Source organism: Mytilus trossulus, chromosome 9 (genome assembly GCF_036588685.1).
Source record: "Mytilus trossulus isolate FHL-02 chromosome 9, PNRI_Mtr1.1.1.hap1, whole genome shotgun sequence".
Lineage (NCBI taxonomy): Eukaryota > Metazoa > Mollusca > Bivalvia > Mytilida > Mytilidae > Mytilus > Mytilus trossulus.
Window position 1 is genome coordinate 40,089,739 of NC_086381.1, and position 21,653 is coordinate 40,111,391.

Sequence of the window (21,653 nt, forward strand, 5' to 3'; positions counted from 1 at the left end):
AAATGGACTTAGTTTTTTCTGCGGGGAAACATTTCATTCACTCTGTGGTTAAAGTTTTTAGAATTTTTATAACTTTCTTAAACTATCCTTGGTTTGTACCAAACTTGGACAGAAGCTTGTTTATGATCATAAGATAGTATCCAAAGTAAATTTTGTAAAAATAAAATTCCATTTTTTCCGTATTTTACTTATAAATGGACTTAGTTTTTTTCTGAGGGGAAACATTACATTCACTCTGTGGTTAAAGTTTTTAGAATTTTAATAACTTTCTTAAACTATCCTTGGTTTGTACAAAACTTGGACAGAAGCTTGTTTATGATCATAAGATAGCATCCAGAAGTAAATTTTGTAAAAAAAAAAATCCATTTTTTCTTTATTTACTTTTAAATGGACTTAGTTTTTCTGTGGGGAAACATTACATTCACTCTGTGGTTAAAGTTTTTAGAATTTTAATAACTTTCTTAAACTATCCTTGGTTTGTACCAAACTTGGACAGAAGCTTATTTATGATCATAAGATAGTATCCAGAAGTAAATTTTGTAAAAAGATAACTCCATTTTTTCTGTATTTTACTTTAAAATGGACTTAGATTTTCTTCCAGTTAATACTTCATACAGTCTGCAGTTAAAGTTTTCAAAACATTTATTAGATTCATTAACTATCCTAGATTTTTACCAAACTTGGACAGAAGCTTCTTACAATCAAAAGATAGTATCAAGAGGAATATTTTTATTGATTTTTTTCCTAATTTTTGTTGAGCCTGTGATTTACAGCAAAAGTAGGCGAGACACTGGGTTCCGCGTTTTACAAATTTTTCTTTTTATAATTCTTTAACATGTATAATGATAAACTGTCTGTTAAAGTCTTATAAAATTTTAATTACTTTTTAATGGTTTTTGAGGACTTAAACTTGTCAATGATAAAGCTAAGTGAAGTCAAGAGAGAACATTTTCCCGCCAAAATTTCAATGGCTTATATCTCGAAAACAAGCACGGTGACCTATATAATTGTTTTGCTCTTTTGATTCCTTTATTAATCCCCTATCAATATATGCTAGTGTTTTTAAAAGTTAATTACTTTGAAACTGAGAAGCCAGCTCCCTTAAGGTTTCTAACATGAAAAAAATATGACTCTTACTTATATAATAATGTGTCCATAGTACACGGATGCCCGACTTGCACTATCAGTTTCTATGTTCAGTGGACCATGAAATTGGGATAAAAACTTTTATTTGGCATTAATATCAGAAAGATATTAAAGCAAACATGTGTACTAAGTTTCAAGTTGTTCGGACTTCAACTTCAAACTACCTTGATCAAAAACTTTAACGTGAAGCAGGAAAGAAAGCAAACATATGCACAAACGGGCGCACAGATCAGAAAACATAATGCCCCTCTACTTTACTATGTTTAGTGGTATTTAGCATGACATATATATTACTATTCTAATATTCACATGCAGTGATAAAGTCATAATGAATTTGCAACAAACCTCATTTATTCCGACTTGAACATGGGATTAACAAAGGAGAAGGTCCGGTAAGGGCTAATATTGGCCTCAAATTTCAGGTTCATCTAACCAAAGATTTTGGACACTTTTAAACACTTAAGTGTCTATTTCTATTGATTTGATTAGTTTTTGTGAAAGATTTCAACTGATTCTTCCATAAAAAATGCTCTGATTCATGCTTTTGGTTTTTGTCATAAATGGAAGTGTCCACATCTGTGTTCATCCTAAACCTTTCTATATGTTATGTATTATCATGAAATACAACTTACATTTCCATATTATGAATGAACACGAATGCAGTCACTTTCATTTAAGATGGAAACCGTCTAAAAGGAGTAGGTCCGGTAAGGACTGATTTTGGCCTCAAATTTCATGTTCATCTAACAAATGATTTTGTCTTTTATTTTACTCAAGATTCATTTAGGATAAGGTATGTTTTTAATAACAATGCATGATAGATAAGCAATACTGTTATAGTATGCAAATTTTCATTTGGAAGAGTGTCTGTTTTACATCTGTTATATAAGCCATTTCAATTGATATTTAACAGAGCGTCCTTCTATCTTGTAAGTACAACTGTTGCAGGTTAGGGTAAAGGTTGGTGCCTGTTAAAACCTTAGGCGTTTCTTGGTTCTTGTTTTTTTTTTATACGTAAGACTTGGTTTTCCTGTTTGAATGGTTTTAGAATAGTAACTTGTAAATGAGGCCCTTAATATCAAGCTGTTTCAGTGTGATCTCTGTGTTGAAGGCCGTACTTTGAACTATATTGGTTTCCTAATTTTACCCCCGCTTTAAAAAAAGGGGGGGTATACTGTTTTATCTCTGTCTGTCCTTCCTTCAGTCTGTCAGTCCGTCCGTCCCATGAATATTTTTCTTCGCATTTTTCTCAGGAACTACAATACAAGGATTTCTGAAATTTGGTTTCAGGGTTTATCTAAGTCAGCTACACTGTGTGATGCATTTTCAGATTGATCACTCGACAACTTCCTGTTTACCTAACACTTGTATGATTTTACACATGTTCATCAGTGAGTAGTAGCTCGCAGTTTCACTTGTTCACCATGTAATTTAGGGGGGGGGGGGGGTAATCATCAGTGAGCAGTAGCTCGCAGTTTCACTTGTTATTACAAATTATTACTTGGATGGAGAGTTGTCTCATTGACATTCTAACAATAACTTCATTATACAAGTAACCCTGTTTAAAAAGACACTAGCGGTAATAAATTGGACTCAGTTGAAGCTTCACAAGACAACATCAACGATTTTACACCTCATATTTTTGTTGGAATGTGATGAACATATGTGTTCCTGAGAAAAACCATTGACCTGATTTTCAGTGGTTTTTTTTTTTGATAGAAGACTAAATCTTAATCAAATCCTTCATCAAAAGAACCTCACCTAAATGCCAAACAAAATTTGTTCTAGCAATGTGTTTAAACTTCTCAAATGAAAGTTTTCCTGTATATACCATTAATCCATTAGAGTTCATAGATAAAACAGCAGATATAATAGGTATACAGACATGACAGACAGGTTTTAACATTATTAAGGATATAAAAGAAACATAATCCAAATGCTTTGATTCAATATTTTAATAAAATTGTACAGAACAGAAGAGGTTACATTCAATTCTATCAAAAAACCTATAAAAGTAATTTACCAACACATTTGTAGGGAACAAAATTCTTGTACATCAGATAATATAAGCTAGTAAAATTTGATAGGATGCAATGTAACTGATTATAATTAAATCAATAAAAATTTAAATTCTTAACAACAACTTAACAAACATATCAAACATCTGGCATCATGGTTCAGTCAAATACCACATCTGATGTCTGGAAAGAACATACCAGATAATGCACTGATTACTCATTCAATATTGTGATTTCATTTATTTTCGATGGTACATAAACCAACTTTTCTGGGTACAGGAACAAATTGTTTGATAGTTTTCATCATACTAGATAATTTATTTTGTGGTTTTTAAATTTCATCTTTACCTTAGGCTTTTGGAAATGCTTATGTTATTGAACATTTTAAAAAACTTGTGTTTTACCTATGCAAACAGAACAGATGATAAATAAGTTCCCAACGAAGTTATGAATCCATAATAAATATAGATGTGTATTATTATGGTGTGTATAACCAGTTGAAACAATTTAAAGTAAAGTTTTAAAGATAGTCAGATATAATTTTTGAGCTTGATACATGTATAGTTGTGTTATAAATATTCTAATGGTTATATATAATTAGAATCCTTATAACTTTGTTATACGTAGGTATATATATCCATATTAATTAAAAACCTCAACACTCAAATAGTCCTTAATAACCATACTTATAAATTACAACCTGCAGACATAACATTATATAATAATAAATTTGTTTTCACAATTGCATTCATGGTTTAACAATTACATTTTGTGAATCCACTATACTTTGGACTTTATAAAACATAATATCCATTATTGCATTGATGTCATACACAAACATTCTATTCCATAAAGTCTTATCAACATCTTTCAAGATACATTGGACTTTGTGATACATAATGTCCACAATTAAAAAGGTGTCATACACAAACATTCTACTCAATATATATATTCTGAGCTATCATCATCTTTCTGGGAATTCATTTGACTATATCCATAATTGAAGTCTTACACAAACATTCTGCTCAATTAGACAGACCTATCTACATCTTTCAAGGATTACATTGGACTTTAAATACATAATAACCACACTTTTATTGATGACTTACTCAAAGAGTCTGAGCTATATAAATGAGTGCATGAAACTTCATTATAAATAAGCAGAAATGAAAATATTCTTAAGGGTATAGGTTTAAAGGTAAGATGTCTCTTAGTGCCTATTTTTGAATAAAAAACAAACTTGCTTACAATTCAATAACTTCTGCTAATTTTAATTATTACACGTATTTCAAAATAATGCTTATGCGTTCATTTAAAGAGGTAGAGTATAATGAGATAGTTTCCATAATTTCAGCAGATAAACAAAAGTATTATAGTTTTTCTTTAGAATATGTGGCTGGTTTCATCACTATTCATGGGATACTTACTTTCATAGATTTTGTGGCTTGACTTCACTTGTATAAACAGTAAATTATAAAGAGGTTACCCTAGGACAAGGAACATAACTCTAACACATCACTAGAACTCTTGTTCCAACATTTTCATGAATATAGATTGCAAGCTTCTAAGTAAGACAGATTATTTGTCATTTGTTTCACATTCAGTTGAAATGGTTAATTACAAAATTACAAATGCAGTTGAAGAGTAACTCCCTTAACCCAGGTGTTGAAATTCAAACCACAAAATTAGGTAACCACAATAAACATTTTTTCCTCTATCCCCCAAAAATAAATGAGTCTACATCTGCTGTACATTCTATAAAACACAATCACTCGTAACTTTTGAAAACCTTTTATAACATATACCCAACTCTAAATATTATATAACATCTGGGGAAAACCACTTGCTACTTATTTGTTAATCTATCACATTGATAATGAATGGATCTGTGTATTAACCACTGAACTACTCTCCCCCCCTTTTCCCTCCAAAAAAAAAAGGAAAAGAAAGACAAACCATAACATAACAAAATCAAAACAACTTTTATAATATTACCTTGTGTATATGTGGACAAAATAGTATGCATTTAAATTAAACGAAAGTATGAGATAAGCTTCTTTACATAACATTGTGGTTATAACCGTTATAAATATAAACAATTTCATGAAACTATTCTGACAAAAGCCTCCTTTAGATTCACTCTTATTTTAGTCTTGAATGTATTTTTTTCAAATTTAACAGGTGCTGCTTGCATAGCCTTTTAAATTCCTAAAATCTTACTCAAATGCTAATGAAGAAATGTCATAATGAATTAAAATGTTCTAAACTGTTTTTCTGTACTAAAAAAAAAGATATTAATGAAAAAACATGATGAAAAATATAAAATGACATGTACACTGTGCATTATACAAAAAGATTATGTTTCACTTTAACAAAAAGGGAGTTTCTAGGCTAACAATCTTACTGAAGGGCAATACATATACCCCCAAGATCAGATATAGCTGAGAATATTCCTCAAGTTGAAAGACCAAAGATATTGCTATTTTCCTTAGCAACATCAAAGACATTGGCATAGGACATCATTGTGTACCATTGTACTTGTCTGCAAACAACCTTTCTCTATCCAGTCGCTTGAGACAGAAAATATTTACACAAAAAGATCAAAGAAACAATTTGAGAAAATAGTATTATAATGTTCCGTATATATATGAGAAAGAACTGGAAGGTAATGGGATTACTTGATGACTCATATGCAAATATTGAGTAAATTCATTTAGACATGTTCATCCTATTTGAGAAAATGTTTATCAACATAATGTGTATTAGTATTTAAGTTTGTATATTTTTGTGATCCTGCTAGATTCTTAGGGAAAGGACTTACTTAACAAAAAGGACACTTTTGTTCAAAACTGTAAAGTTTCAATAATGAAATCTGTTACATTTTGTCAGTATGTTGATATTCTAATAAAAAATAGTTAGAAACCAAAGTTGACTACTTTTTGGTGTTCAGTACCACCTTCAGTACTATTGCCTTATTGTGGCAGTCAGTTATTATTAGTGGAAGAAGCAGCGATGCGTGGAGAGAACTTAACTGACCTGTAGGAAAATGACAATCATAATCAAGATTGGATTCAAATGTGTCTTTTGTATGCAGGGTACCAATTGACAACCTTGGTGTTGACTGGCTAGTAAAACTGTTAATGAACTACATAAACTACCCTATCACCAAGATCATTAGATCACTAAGATAAAAAAGTAAAAATGTAAATGATAAAATGAGGTTCAACCCTCCGAACATACATGTGTACATGTATATTACAAGCATTATTTCTTTTTATCATGATCTGAATATTAACAATAATGATCATTGTTCAATATTTACCACTTAAAGTCCATGCAACCTCTTGAAATGTAGGTGTAAATCACTCACTTTTCCAACCATATTGGTTTTATATGTAGGTTCCTTTTTATCCTATGGTTTGGGAAAGCTTTTCAGAAAACACAATCTTATACCTGCCAGGACATAACACATACAAACTTTATAGGCAGAATTTATTCCGGAGTTAATGCTAAATACACTGGGTTGACTGTAAAAGCTAATTACAGAATGACCCTTTTCGGCCTTCTCAGACTTCTCTTTTTGACCCCTGAGAACAATAAAGTTATAAAAATTTTTTTAGAAGATAATATATTTTGCACACATTTTCTTATATATATGAGAACAAAAGAATGAAGTGGAACTCTAAAAACTAATAAGTAATAACTAGATTTTTCATCTGCAGAATCATGTGTATATTGATTTTATGGAGATCAGCTGATGGAGAAAGCCAAAGTACAGCAGTGGTGAAATAAGATGACAGGAATCCAGTTTACTGTACTATAAATTGCTAGTGTGTACTGTATTGCTGATGGATTCCTGATATATAATTCTATTTTATGAAACATGTCAGTTGACAACAATACCTTGTGTACACGATACACAGTGACACACATATAGTTATGATATATGATAATCTATGACAAACCTGGTGAAGGGGGATATACAGTGACACACACATAGTGATGATGGTGAAATACTATAACAAGTGGAATGAAATTAAATACATGTATATGTATGGGACTATTTATTGCCCTGAAAGGAAACAAAGTGCAGACTAACTATACAAGAGTGCTGTAATAAAAGCAAAAGATATACATATGGCACCTCATTTAATCTCCTATAACTATCATAATCTTGTACACACTTATTAACTAGCATGATATTTTACCTCTTTTATCAGAATCAAGAGAATTGTAGTATTGTATGACTATCCAATTAGACCAAAACTATTGAAAGTATGTTCAAAAGTATTTATAAAATTTTACTACTATGTGAATTTTTATGAATGTATCTACCTGATCAAAACAGACTGTTGGCCATGTTGTTTCAACAAATAATAGGTGATCATAGGTACATTTGTAATACATAATTTGTAAAAAAAAAAAAAAAGAAAAAATTACAATTTTTGTTTGGCATTGTTGCAAATCCTTTGCATGGTTTAATCCTTTGAGATGCTAATTACAATTGCCATATATATACATTGTATATGTACTAATAAATAAAATTTTGACAAATAGCCAGTTGAGATATATCTTACACAATGTCATATTTACCATGTTTACTATGTACATGTATCACATTTACATCACAATTTATCACATCTTTTAAACTGCATATATACAGCAAACAAAGGTTATTAAACACTTAATAAATATAAACACTGTCAATTCAAAAACTATTGCCAGATTTTTATTATTGCGGTTGGGTGAGTATTGCAATAATTTAAACTCACATTCTCAACTCGATACATATATCTATACATGCTATATGCAGATTTGCATGAAATGACAATAACTGTTTTTTGCATTTTTGTTCATTCTTCAAAAATGGCAATAATAATGCGTACAATAATTTCTGAATTGACAATAATTGAAATAAAGGGAATAATTATCAGCACTACATGTATTATAATCATTTGTACTTGTAATTCTTCATCTTTTTATAAGGAATAACACTAAATATTACTATTGGTTCACGTCATACATTCATAATTGCTGATCTTATTCTCGTTGTTGGCACATATGTATTTCTCACATATTTCTACTGATACTGTACTTATCTATTTCATTCTCTCTCCATTAATAACACCCTATTTCATTACAACAAAAATCCAAAGTACTATAAAATATGTCAAACTGTTTCAAAGAATTGTTTTGTTTTAGTATAGAGAAATTCATTCACTGTTTTTTTTATTATCTTGCACTAAAAATATTTATAATTGAGAAAATATAATCCTTAGGCATAATTTCATATGGGCCTTTTTGACAAATTTTCAGCATCATTAATTCCCCCCCCCCCCCCCCCCCCCCCCCAAAAAAAAAATCATTAACATGATTGATCCTATCAACAAGAGAAAATCGACATTTCTGTACTTTTAAAGATCAACATAAAATATCACTTAACAATAACAAAAGTAACAGTAAAACAATCAAGATATAACTGTGAATGTATCAATAAGTTCGACCTCTTAACTGAATTCATCCTCCTTAAAAAGTACAGGAAATAGTTTCATACACTCACTAACAGTAGTAACATCAATGTGATCGTCATGTGATCTTCTTTACAACCAATCATTCACTCAGTATGTTATACTCTATTAAATACTCAGGATAAGCCTGAGCACTATCAAATATAACAAATATTTTAGGGGAATGAATGTGATCAACACATGAGTCATAGTACCTCCCTGACGGATCGTCTGCAAACAAAGGAGGAGGCTTTCTGTAATTAGCATTTCCACCGGTATATTTTCCAACAAGGACTCGACTGAGAATCATTCTATGCATGGGTTTTTCTTCCTGTATTTCAGGCATGACCATTGGTGGAGGAGCAGGATTTGATTGGTAAACAACTTGTGGTTGACCATATTGTGAATTGACAATAACAGAAGGCGATTGAGAACCAACTGCCCTCTGTCCACTAGCACCATTGTTTTGTGTTGAGACTTGTTGTCCAGCCTGTATGTTGGTGTAAAGTAAACAATTACCCTGGGATGTATTCGATGAAGTACTAGGACGTGTGTATACTCGTAATTGTTGGAAATTTTGTGATGCACTATTATTATTTGGCTGTTGTCCGAATTGTCCTGGTCCTAGGTTCATTGATAGAGGGTTCACCATTATTGGCACCATTAGACCTGTCCCTCCGTGTATATGGAAATGAGCCGGAGGTGGAACGGGCATGAATGGTCTCGGTAATCGATTACGTCGAGTTGGTTTGTCTGTGTACTGATGTGAATAATTGGCATTTACAGCAAAGTAACAACCTGAAAAAGACAAATTTTATTTATTTGGTTTTACAACAAAATATTTGTATCAAAACTTACGTTAAATACTATGCAAAGATGGTTATTACTGTTGAAACATAAATTGGGAATGTGTCAATAGGACACAGATAATTCCCTCGCTTTCCTATTGTATAGAGGAACATAACTTAGGAACAGTAAAAGTGACGCTACCAAAATTTATACTTTATTTGAATTTTTGGTAATAGGTATTGTGTATAAATTTCATAACATTTGAAAAGGCAAACTGATAAAGTAAGAGAAGGAATACTAAAAGTCAAACATTTTTTTTCCATTTATTAAGGGGCATAACTCTAGAACAGTAAATGTGACACTACCAAAAATACAAAATTCAAACTTGATCTGTGTTTTGTGGCAATAGGCAATGTGTAAAAGTTTCGTAATATTGGGTTGAGACAAACTTAAAGTCATAAGAAACGAGCGAGTGGTGAAAAATAATGTTTATCCAATTCTTGAACCAATGCATGTATTTATCATAAACTTAGTCCTCTGTGCACAATTTTATTATTTTTTTATGCAAATATATCTTAAAATCTTCATTTTTTTTTCTCTCTGTTTGTAATGATTTAACAAATATGGCTGCTCATTAAATGCTGTGTTTTGAAGCCGAAGTTTACTGATTGTCACCTTATAGTATAAAACAAATAACAAAAAGCATGGGTATTGAGCACGTGTTAAACATGTATAATCCGATAATTGTTTATTTCAATGACAGATCCATGCGTATTGCGATCACCAAAGTTTTGCGAGGAGTGTCACACTCAGGTCACTATGCATACAACAATTTGTGTCCAGCGAATAATGAAAAATGAGTAAAATTCTTCTAAATGTGGACGAATTAAAGAATTTTCCTCAGAAAAAAATATATGTACATAAGTTGTATAATGAAAACTATCCATTTAGTATTAAAAAAAAAATGCATATTTTTTTTTAATTTGAGGTTTCATATGACTTTAAGTTAGATACAGGTAAATAATAATTCAGAAATTTTTCCATTTATCTTTATAAATGGAAAAATTTCTGAATTATTAGTTTCCGGTAACTAACTTAAAGTCATAACTCTAGAACCTTTATAGTGACTCAACCAACATTCAAATTGATCTGTATTTTGTGGTATAAGCATTATCTATAAGTTTCATAACATTTGGTTGAGACAAGCTTTTGAGAAGGGAAACCAACTTTGGGACGTACATACGTATAGACAGACAAGGGTAAAACTTAATGTCCCCTCCAACACAACAGGAGCATAAAAATATAACAACTATGCTATAACCAGATGCTTCGCAGGGCGTAGCTTTATACGACCGCAGAGGTTGAACCCTGAACGGTTGGGGAAAGTATAGACACAACATTCAAGCTGGATTCCGCTCTAAATTTGGATTGTGATTTAATAGTTGACACAGCATAGGTTTCTGACACAGAATGAATGTGTTCTAATGAACTTAAATTTTTTGTTTTCTCTTAGAGCAATTCACTATGCTGTTGAATATTAATCCTCTCAAAAAAATGTTTGAAGAAATTTTCTTTTTATTTATGAAATTTCAAATGAGAAAAATTGAACCCATTTTTTTAATCACATCCCCCTTTCCCTTTTTCCAAAACTAATCTCAATTAAAATATTCTAATGGAGTTTGCAACAATAACTACTCATTTAAATACATCATAAAATATTAAGATGTAAAAAAAACTGCTTGTTATCACTGAATGGTAAAGATTATTTAAATTTATCAGTTGGTAGTATAAAGTGAATATACATTGTATATTGTATATAACAAAGATTTAAGTTGATTCTGGACAAAGAAAGATAACTCCAATCAAAAAAAAATTTGCTATTTCACAAAATTGTGAAATTAGATATTTCTTAATCTTGCAATAAGATATTTCTTGCTTACTATTCTGGACAAAGAAAGATAACTCTAATTAAAAAAAAATTTGCTATTTCACAATATTGTGAAATTAGATATTTCTTGCCATTGCACAATACTGTGCAATTGAAAAGACTTGCTATTGCACAATACTTAATATAATAATTTTTGATCCTGATTAGGACCAACTTGAAAACTGGGCCCATAATCAAAAATCTAAGTACATGTTTAGATTCAGCATATCAAAGAGGCCCAAGAATTTATTTTTTGTTAAAATCAAACTTAGTTTAATTTTGGACCCTTTGGACCTTCTTAATGTAGGCCATTTTGAAAATGGGACCAAAAATGAAGAATCTACTTACACAGTTAGATTTAGAACCCCATTTATTAAATTTTTGATGAAATCAAATAAAGTTTAATTTTGGACCCAGATTTGGACCAACTTGAAAACTGGGCCAATAATCAAGAATCTAAGTACATTTTTAGATTCAACATATCAAAGAACCCAACCGATTCATTTTTTGTCAAAATCAAACTAAGTTTAATTTTGGACCCTTTGGACCTTAATGTAGACCAATTTGAAAACATGACCAAAAGTTAAGAATCTACATACACAGTTAGATTCGGCATATCAAAGAACCCCACTTATTCAATTTTGATGAAATCAAACAAAGTTTAATTTTGGACCCTTTGGGCCCCTCTTTCCTAAACTGTTGGGACCAAAATCCCAAAATCAATACCAACCTTCCTTTTATGGTCATAAACCTTGTGTTTAAATTTCATAGATTTCTATTTACTTATACTCACGCTATGGTGCGAAAACCAAGAAAAATGCTTATTTGGGTCCCTTTTTGGCCCCTAATTCCTAACCTGTTGGGACCTAAACTCCCAAAATCAATACCAATCTTCCTTTTGTGGTCATAAACATTGTGTTTGAATTTCATTGATTTCTATTTACTTAACCTAAAGTTATTGTGCAAAAACCAAGAATAATGCTTATTTGGGCCCTTTTTTGGCCCCTAATTCCTAAACTGTTGAAACCATAACTCCCAAAATCAATCTCAACCTTTCTTTTGTGGTCATAAACCTTGTGTCAAAATTTCATAGATTTCTATTAACTTAAACTAAAGTTATAGTGCGAAAACCAAGAAAATGCTTATTTGGGCCCTTTTTGGCCCCTAATTCCTAAAATGTTGGGACCAAAACTCCCAAAATCAATACCAACCTTCCTTTTATGGTCATAAACCTTGTGTTTAAATTTCATAGATTTCTATTCACTTTTACTAAAGTTAGAGTGCGAAAACTAAAAGTATTCGGACGACGACGACGACGACGACGACGAAGACGACGACGACAACGCCAACGTGATAGCAATATACGACGAAAATTTTTTCAAAATTTGCGGTCGTATAAAAATGGAGATACAATTGTTCAATCTTGAAGACAGTTCTGTTCAAGATTCATAAAAGATTCAGCATGGTCAGAATTGGTTAATATTAAAAATTGATTATCTTATATTAATTTCACCTTGACCATAGACTGTTCCATTCTTTCCACAGACTCTCCAATCAAATCCTTTCTTACATATGGATTCAACAATTGCTGCTTGAGTGCCATGGAACAGTTTTCTTTCTTCAACATCAATCCCATCATTCTCTTGAATCATTTCAGATCTTTTTCTACAAAGAAAAAGTTATTAACTATTAAAAACAAATATATTCAGTGTTTTTAAGAAAATCAAATATTTTCTAATTCATGACAATGACATGTGTAAATTTTATCCTTTTAACTGAATATACCAGTTCTCTGACAAAGAAACTACCAGACAGGCCTCCAGAAATCTGTATCCAATATTTTTCTTACTATTTTGTGTTTACCTTTTATACCCAACATGAGCTTCAATAATGAATTCAGAGTGAAATTAGAACCATTTTCAAAGAAGAATGGTAATTTATCGAAATTTTACGAACAACAGATTTTTCTAAATATACATTTGATAGGATAATATGAATCATAGCTGTTTCTGTTTTCTGACCAAAAGTCTGAAGTGTTTCAATGAATCGCAGTAAGACTGGCAGATTTAGATTAAAGCCAGTTTGCTTCAATGAGGGGGAGATCAGCCTATTAATTGCATAAATTCCTAAATTGCTCTTCATTATTGATTTTTTTTAAATAGATATAGGAAGATGTGGTGTGAGTGCCAATGAGACAACTCTCCATCCAAATAACATGCTTTAATATGAACACAAATGTGTCATTTAAGGAGGCTCGAGGGTATAAAAATTTCAGAAAAAAATTAAACATTTGTTTTTCATTACAAATTTAATTTGTTACCTTTTGTAGTTGTTACTTTATCATATGGTACAAAAATCATTCAAAACAATCAATTCGTGTTGGCCCCAGATGACTTTTAAGATGTATACATCATTGAAAAAGTTCCAAATTATCTCCCTTTGGTGGAAAAATACCATTTTTTGGCTTTAAAATTGAAATATCTTTTTCAACTCATCGGTGACCTATATTTTTTAATATAATTCCCATATAAGCTGTACTTAAACTAAATTATAGTAAAATTTGAGCAATTTTTGTAATAAATTTCTTTTTTTATTTCGATATTAACTTTATTTCTTCTATTACTTCAACAGAAAAATTCCACTTTTACAAAAATGTATGCTTCTCTCGAAGGCAGATTGTGAGCGCAAATGAACGGTGACCCCACTTTTTTATTTTATTTTTCTATTAACTTTAAGATAAAGTTCATTTATAGAAAAATATAGAGAAATCCTATATAAATGATTTAGACCCGCGAACCCCCTTAACAATATTTACTGATGATTGTGCAGCACAACCAGTGACAAAGAACTTGAAATTGGTTATATGAATTAATTTATACTTCAATTAAAGATTTCTTGCTGTTGTGCAATACACTGTGCCGTTGCACAATACTTACATGACTTAGTAAATCTGTTGTCATACTTAAAACAAATAAAGTTAAATTTCTTCTCAATGTCATATTTGAAATTTACAAAAATTAATAGGGAGATTACATCAATAACTATAAATAGTTCACCAATTTTCATGAGAACTGCTGAAAGCATTTTTAAGTTATTGCCCCAAAAATGGAAAATCCACCTTTTTTTTAATGAATAAAACCCCATTAATCAGAAATGTAAAATTATTAAATTCTAATTTATAAACAATTCACCAAAGTTTCCTGAGAACTGCTGAAAGTATTTGCTAGTTATTGTCGGAAAACTGGAAAATCCCCTTTTTTTTGTAACTCAGAAACGCAAAATGAAAAATTTATTAAAATAAAAAAGAAGCTGACATGTCTATAGAATGATAGATATAAACAGTTCACCCAAATTTCTTGTAAGTTGTTGCTTTTGGGTTAATGTCAGAAAACTGGAAAATCTATCCAGTTATCAAACAAAATAATTACTTACACATTAAAAAATTGCCAGAGTATAGGGTTTTGAATTCTGGAAACTTTACAAATATCAGCTAAGGGGAATTTCATTGATTCATGGAACTTAAATACCACATCTACATATTCTGGAGATTCAGGTTCCAAGGCAATTAAATCATGTGTCTGTAAATAGAAATAAAGAAACAATCAATAAATGCCATGCATGTACCAGTGTCAATAAACATTTAGTTGCATGCCTTGTAATGCAAGTATAAATTTATCTTAAATGCAGTTTCACTTTTTCTCTATCTTTCTTTGTCATGATCAAGAACCAGCACAAAGAGGGATAACTCCATTTGGTCAATTTTACTTGTCTCTGTTTTCCTGTTTCATTTTGAAAGTTTTGTTTACATGAAGATACAAAACAAATACTGTGTTTAAATTCAAGGTATCCCAAACTCTGTCTGACCGACAAAATGCCAGGCAAAAAGTCATTAGGTCAGACAGAACTTTTAAGATTTTTGATTGAATATAGAGTAGAAAAGTTCAAATTTCTACTTCGGTCAGACAAACTCTAAAACAGATTGGAACAGACTGTAAATTCAGATATTATTTTGTTGTGATCCAGAAAAACATTTATTTCTTAATCTGTAAGACTAATAAGATATAACATAACCAAATTCAATGAAAACAGGGATTTCTCCATATTTTTCAAGTTATGAGGTGAAATTGGTTGATTTTCTGTAAAATGAGAGTGACAAGCTTCTACTTGGTACTGTATTACTCCGAAGTCAGGAAACCTAAGATGATAATCTCAACCACTTTGGTGTGAGCCCTACCTTTATATTGCCTTACCAAATTTACAATGGCCAACACAATAACAAGTTAGTTATGAAAGAAATCATCCAGTAAGAGCTCATTTAGAGATTTTATAAGTTCAGCTTATCATGCTTATTGTGCCCCAAAAGCATGTTACCCAATCACTCTTTTTTTTAATTTTTTTTGTGTGATATAAATAGTAAGCTCTGAATTTAAAGACTGATAAATGTATTGTCTAGCATTGCTAATGTTATCCATTTCCTATTTTCATTAAAATGAAAACAGTTAAGCAGTCTTCATTGAAAACTTTTTAATCCACAAGCTACGAAAATTTTAGTTGAATTCTGTTGGCTTGTAGAGCAGAATTTCAAATCCAAAAGCAATTTTACAAGCCTGGGCTTGTGGTCCTGTGCTAGGGGTGACAACGTGGATCATACCTTTTTCCTGTCCATAACAGTCCAGTTGTCAGGTAGATCTTTATTTCTCTCCAGTTTATTGTCAGCTGTACAGCCTGTGGACCTATTTTCTGGCACAGACGGTACTTCTTGTGAGTTAATATTGTGTCCACTGTCCTCTGATGATGAGGCATTCTTAAGTATCATATTAGCAATATAGTCTATATAATCATCATCAAGTTTTGTCTCTAATATATCTACAACCATCTTTGGTAAAGACTGATTCAATTCACCTGAGAAAAAAAGAACATGCCACAATGTGCATTCTTTAAAATGTTTATTGATTAAATTAAAAAACTTATAAGCATGATAAGACATCCTATTTATAAAATTAATATTCAATGATAAATAATACATTTCAATTCCAAATCAACCATTAAGCATAAAAAGATTCTTTCAAATTTTTAATTGGAGGCTATAATTGATAAGGTGGTGGGAATGTGGCTCCAATTATTGCCTTTTAACATAAAACAATATTTCAGCTCTTTGCAGTAAATCTAGTTTTCAAACTTTTTTATTTGTTATATGTCATTGTATGTGGCAAACTTAAGTTAGAATTCAGCAATTTTTCAATTTATAAAGGGGCATAACTCTAGCACAGTAAAAATGACAACACCAAAATTCAAATCTGTTTTTGTGGTATTAAGCATTTTATATAAGTTTCATAACATTTGATCGATGCAAACTATAGTTAGAGAACAGGTACACACTTTGGGACCAATGGACTGACGGAAGGATGTACAGACTGACAGGGTAAAACTTAACGCCCCCTCCACTACCATGACTTTGGCAGGCTTGCAAGGGCTTTCCAAATATGATGTGACAATGTAAAATCTTAAATTCATTTTGAAAGAAAGTTGAACAAATTCATGCAAAGATTCTTCTCACTTTGTTTTATAATATTGTATCGTACATTTTCATATCTTTCTACATTATTTAGAAAGAAACATGTATGATATTGGTGCATACATACCAATTGGAAAGTAACTGTTACAGCCAGGTTTCAGACAATGTAAAGTTTCCTGAAAAAAAACATTAAAAGGAGTTATTTATTTACAAATCTTTACATCATATATATATGATGCACATCCACATCAATTTATTTTAAAACTTGTAAACAAATTACACATTGTTAAATGCAAATAACATTTAATTTAACAAGAATTTATTTTCAAGTGTTTATCATGTTTATAGCTGATTGTTCCTAACATGACACATGATGAAGCAGGATCTGTTAAATGATTACAATAATCATGATAATGGATTCATGTTTATATAAATGTCAGAATACTCTTTTTGCATAATATACAATGTGCATGTACAACTGGTAAACTGTAGTTTCATCAGAACTATTTCATGTATTTGTATTAGAGTGATGTCATGTTTTTATTATGTTTTTAAACTAAATAAAATCATGTTGTCTTTATACATGTAATACATTTATGTATAAATTGGTATAGACAGATAAAGGTGGACTGAATTCCTATTCTTTTTGACTATGTGTACTACTGACCATGAACATTTAAAAAGTTATAATATGATCTTAAAAACACAATTTTTTTTGTTTTAATTTTACACTTTCACATTCGTTTTCATGATATTCAAATTCATGAAATACATTTTGTACATAATTTTACTAATCATGAAGACTTCCAAAAAATTCTTTTGTTTATTTAGTCTACTTTCACTTTCTAATTACATGAAATATATATAATTAAAACATTTATGTAACAAAATGAGAGGTTCCAATACATGCAAGTCCTATATCATGTATATAAAAGGTGGATTCCAATCATATGTCCCCATACAAAAGCATTTATTATATTAAACAAAAAGAGGGGTTCCTTATATTTAAAAAATGACCTACTTTTGCTTTTCCTGTCAATACAACCTTGACCTTTTCTTCAAGACATGTGGTACAAGAAGGATGGCCTTGAAGACAACGTGACAGTTTAAGACCGAGCAGAGACATCTGACATTGACTACATTTCTCACTTCCCCAGGATGAGGATTGCGTCTCTTCACTACTCTGGTGATAAAGATATCGGGTTTGTTTCTTTGGAGGCAGTATTTTATCATCAGATTTTGATTTGAGATTTTGTTCAGATAATGTTCGTTTGATTCCAACAGCTGGAGGTGATGTCTTTAATTCTTGGTCCCCAGATGATGTAGTTTTACACAATTTTGAATGTGATGACAAAGAATTGTTTGAACTATTAAGAAAATCAAGATCCTGGAGTAATTCATCACAAATATCAGTCACTGTTTTGTTGGGTGAGGATGAAAACGATGGATTACAATTAACGGAATTTGTCCCTGATGTTGAAAGATTTGATTGACTTGCATGGTCTGACGGGTTCCAAATCCCTTGTTGACTTTGCATTTTATCATGTGACTCTTTCAAAGTCAATGTTTGCTGATAATGCACACTATTGCATATTGTTTGTTGGGCCATAGATTGTGTTGATTGATCATTATTTTGATGCTGAGTTTGTTGTGGGCCTGCACTTGTCATAGAACTATATACTGACTGAGTGCAGTCTTGTTTGATCTGGTAACTTGACACTGAATCAATTGGTTGTAATGTTTGGTTATAAGATTTTAAAACTCTTATCTGACTAGGCAGTTTTTTTCTTCCCTGTGTAGAATTTCCAGTAGATAAAATATCTGATATATTGAAAGACTGTGGTTTAGAGCAACAGTTTGATGGTTGTGTTTGGTCAGAGTTGTATAGTCTTGGCATTGACAGTATACTTCCACCATTGTCTGGTCCTTTTATAGCGAATGGATCGTCGCTACCAGTATCTTCGTCATCATCATCATCTTCATCGTAATCGTCTTCTGAGGATCCTTCTTCTGAACTGTCAGTGATGTCATCATATTTTGCTTTAGATGACAAATCCAGTGGAGCATGATCAATGGCTGACATTGAAGAATTTGTGTTTGAACATGGTGTCTGATCAACCGAAGGTGGTGTTGGATTGTCAGTTAAACGTAAAGTCAAATCTAAATTTGATGAAATACTCAGGCTGCGATTAAAACTTGTGTCACATGGTTTACTTTCAGACTTGATATTCTCTGCAGAAGGTTTCTCTTCTTCCTTAACATGTATTGTTTCTGAGACAAATATGATGTCTAAGTCTTCGTTTCTCTCTTCACGTAGAATCTCAACATCACTATCATCTACAAAATTTATAAAAATAATATATAATTATCAGGATGGTAAAAATTGGTTTGACTAGCTGTAACTTTTTAGTTTATTAAATCGTAAATTGACATTCTCAAAACAATTTTGAGATCTACAGTTGTTAATTTCTGTGTCATTTTGGTCTCTTGTGGACGGTTGTCTCATTGGCAATCATACCACATCTTCTTTTTTAAACAATGTACACAATATATGCTAATGCAAAATGGCATCATGCTGCGTTTTTCTATTGCATGATCCCATACTTGATTGGATGTCATAAATGTGCTGATTGAATGGTGATTGCAGAGACCTTGTACCCTGTAGAAGAATTGAAAAATAGACATTGATGACTTTTTCATATTCTATAATATTTTTTCTCTTTACATGCTTTATGAAATACATTTTTGTGTACAATGGTGTTATTAAAGATCCATTTTGAAACATTATTTCTGTCAAAAATTCTCAATATCCAATTTATCAACTTCAACATGTTCAAGGACCCATAACTCATGTATCTCATCATACTCATGAACAGTAAAAGTGAAAATTGTTGATATCCTTTGGACCAAACAACCTTCATTATTTTAATCAAATCAACATATTAAAATTTGAACTGTTGCCAGCTTGTCCTACTGCCATACTTCACTCAATTATTTAAACAAAATTATTTTCTGCTACAAATGTATTAAGTGACAGTATCATATATTTGACAAAATGAAATGAAAATATCTGTTTAAACATGTATGTTAAAGGGAATGTATTTATTCATCATGTTAATATCTAACATGTCTAAAGATCCCCCAAAAAATTGACACATAGGCCATGGAATGTGTGGAACTATCATCACTTTTAAATATATATAGTAGGTTTAAATTATTGGAGATATATAGGAAGTCTAACTGGTTAATTAAGATAAGATCTTTTTTTACCCTGTTGCTTGGTAATCTTAGCAGTACCATTCATTTATTTTCATAACTTTTCTCAATACCTTCACATGTTTACTTTTAAATTGGCGGAATTTATTTTGGTGAATTTGTTCTATCTGCAAAAATAAGCGAAAATTTACAACCTGCAATACGGTATATCATGATGTATGACCAGGTGAAGGGATGACACTTACATGTCTAAGTGTAGTGTACAAGGATCTCGGACACAGGGTTTACGAGTGAAAGACAAAGAGCTTATACATAGTACATAATGTAGTGGACCTGTGAGCTGCTTAAATGGATGGTTGTAGATTTGGTTGACTTAGGGAAGACTTTCTTTGACTCAGTCAGTTAGATCCAGAGTTTGTGAGAGTTTAAATCCCCCAGGTATACATACTATATAAAAAGAAGATGTGGTATGATTGCCAATGAGACAACTATCCACAAAATACCAAAATGACACAGACATTAACAACTATAGGTCACTGTACGGCCTTCAACAATGAGCAAAGCCCATATCACATAGTCAACTGTCTATGTATAGTCCGAAATTACTCTGAAGTTCAACGGCTGTTTTGCCAGACAAGCTGGGCCACGGTTTGTCTGGCAAAACAGCCGTTGGACGTCAGAGTAATCTCGGACTATCCATGTAATTTCACAATACATGTAACGAAAATCTGTGAAATACAAATTAATTTGGTATTTGATTAAATCAGAATTTAGTACAATTGAAACGTTCTCCTTACCAATCAATGAAATCATTGTTGAAAAATTATTAGTATCAGCTGATTACTCCTTCCCTTGTTTCAGGTTTTTGGGCAAATTGCACAATGGATGAAAGGGTTATCAGTGAACTGGTGACTAGTTTACAAGTGTTATTATTCCTCGGGTATGTCTAAAACCAATGAGAGGAAACTGAATGAGGTCCAAGACTCAAATGTTGGACGTCATTCACACTAATTGATCAGTTATTGTTTATTTTCATTTCCTCGCACGAGTTGACATCAAGAGATAAATCGCAAAAATGACCATCCCTTCACCACTATTATCTTGAAACTTACTTGTTTAAAACCTGATATTTACTTACTGTCTGAATCAATTAATATAGGGGTGTCTATTGAGGAAGTCATAATGTTCCCCTATGTAATAAAACCCCAAATATTTTGGATTTTTTCTTCCGAGAAAATTCAATCATTTTACAGGAAGTTAGTTATATCACGTGATACCTATGACATACTTGGCGGTCGTTACAAATACCGAAATACCAAACATTCGACAGTTTTCAATATGTTTTATCGGCTGTTTCGACAATGGTAATGGTAATGCATAAAGTTTAGGCCTACTATAACCATGCATTTTAGTAGTTTCAGATTCAATGAAACATCTTTGTCCAGTTACATACATATGATACACTACTGTAGTGAACAAATAAACCTGGCTATCAGCCTTATTATAATTCTTACTATTGAAATCCTTGGATATCA

At 31.3% G+C, this 21,653-nt stretch overlaps 1 protein-coding gene across 1 annotated transcript; it reads right to left on the reverse strand.

The window, feature by feature from the left end:
• Positions 1-8,508: 8,508 nt before the first annotated feature.
• LOC134682909 (uncharacterized) lies at positions 8,509-21,383 on the reverse strand. The gene is made up of 7 exons (XM_063541821.1): positions 21,257-21,383; positions 17,924-19,239; positions 17,030-17,078; positions 16,039-16,289; positions 14,820-14,965; positions 12,901-13,052; positions 8,509-9,469 (listed from the first exon to the last, which is right to left on the reverse strand). The coding sequence occupies exons 1-7, from the start codon at positions 21,297-21,299 to the stop codon at positions 8,775-8,777; spliced, it is 2,652 nt and encodes an 883-aa protein (XP_063397891.1). The 5' UTR covers positions 21,300-21,383; the 3' UTR covers positions 8,509-8,774.
• Between the last annotated feature and the right edge of the window lie 270 nt (positions 21,384-21,653).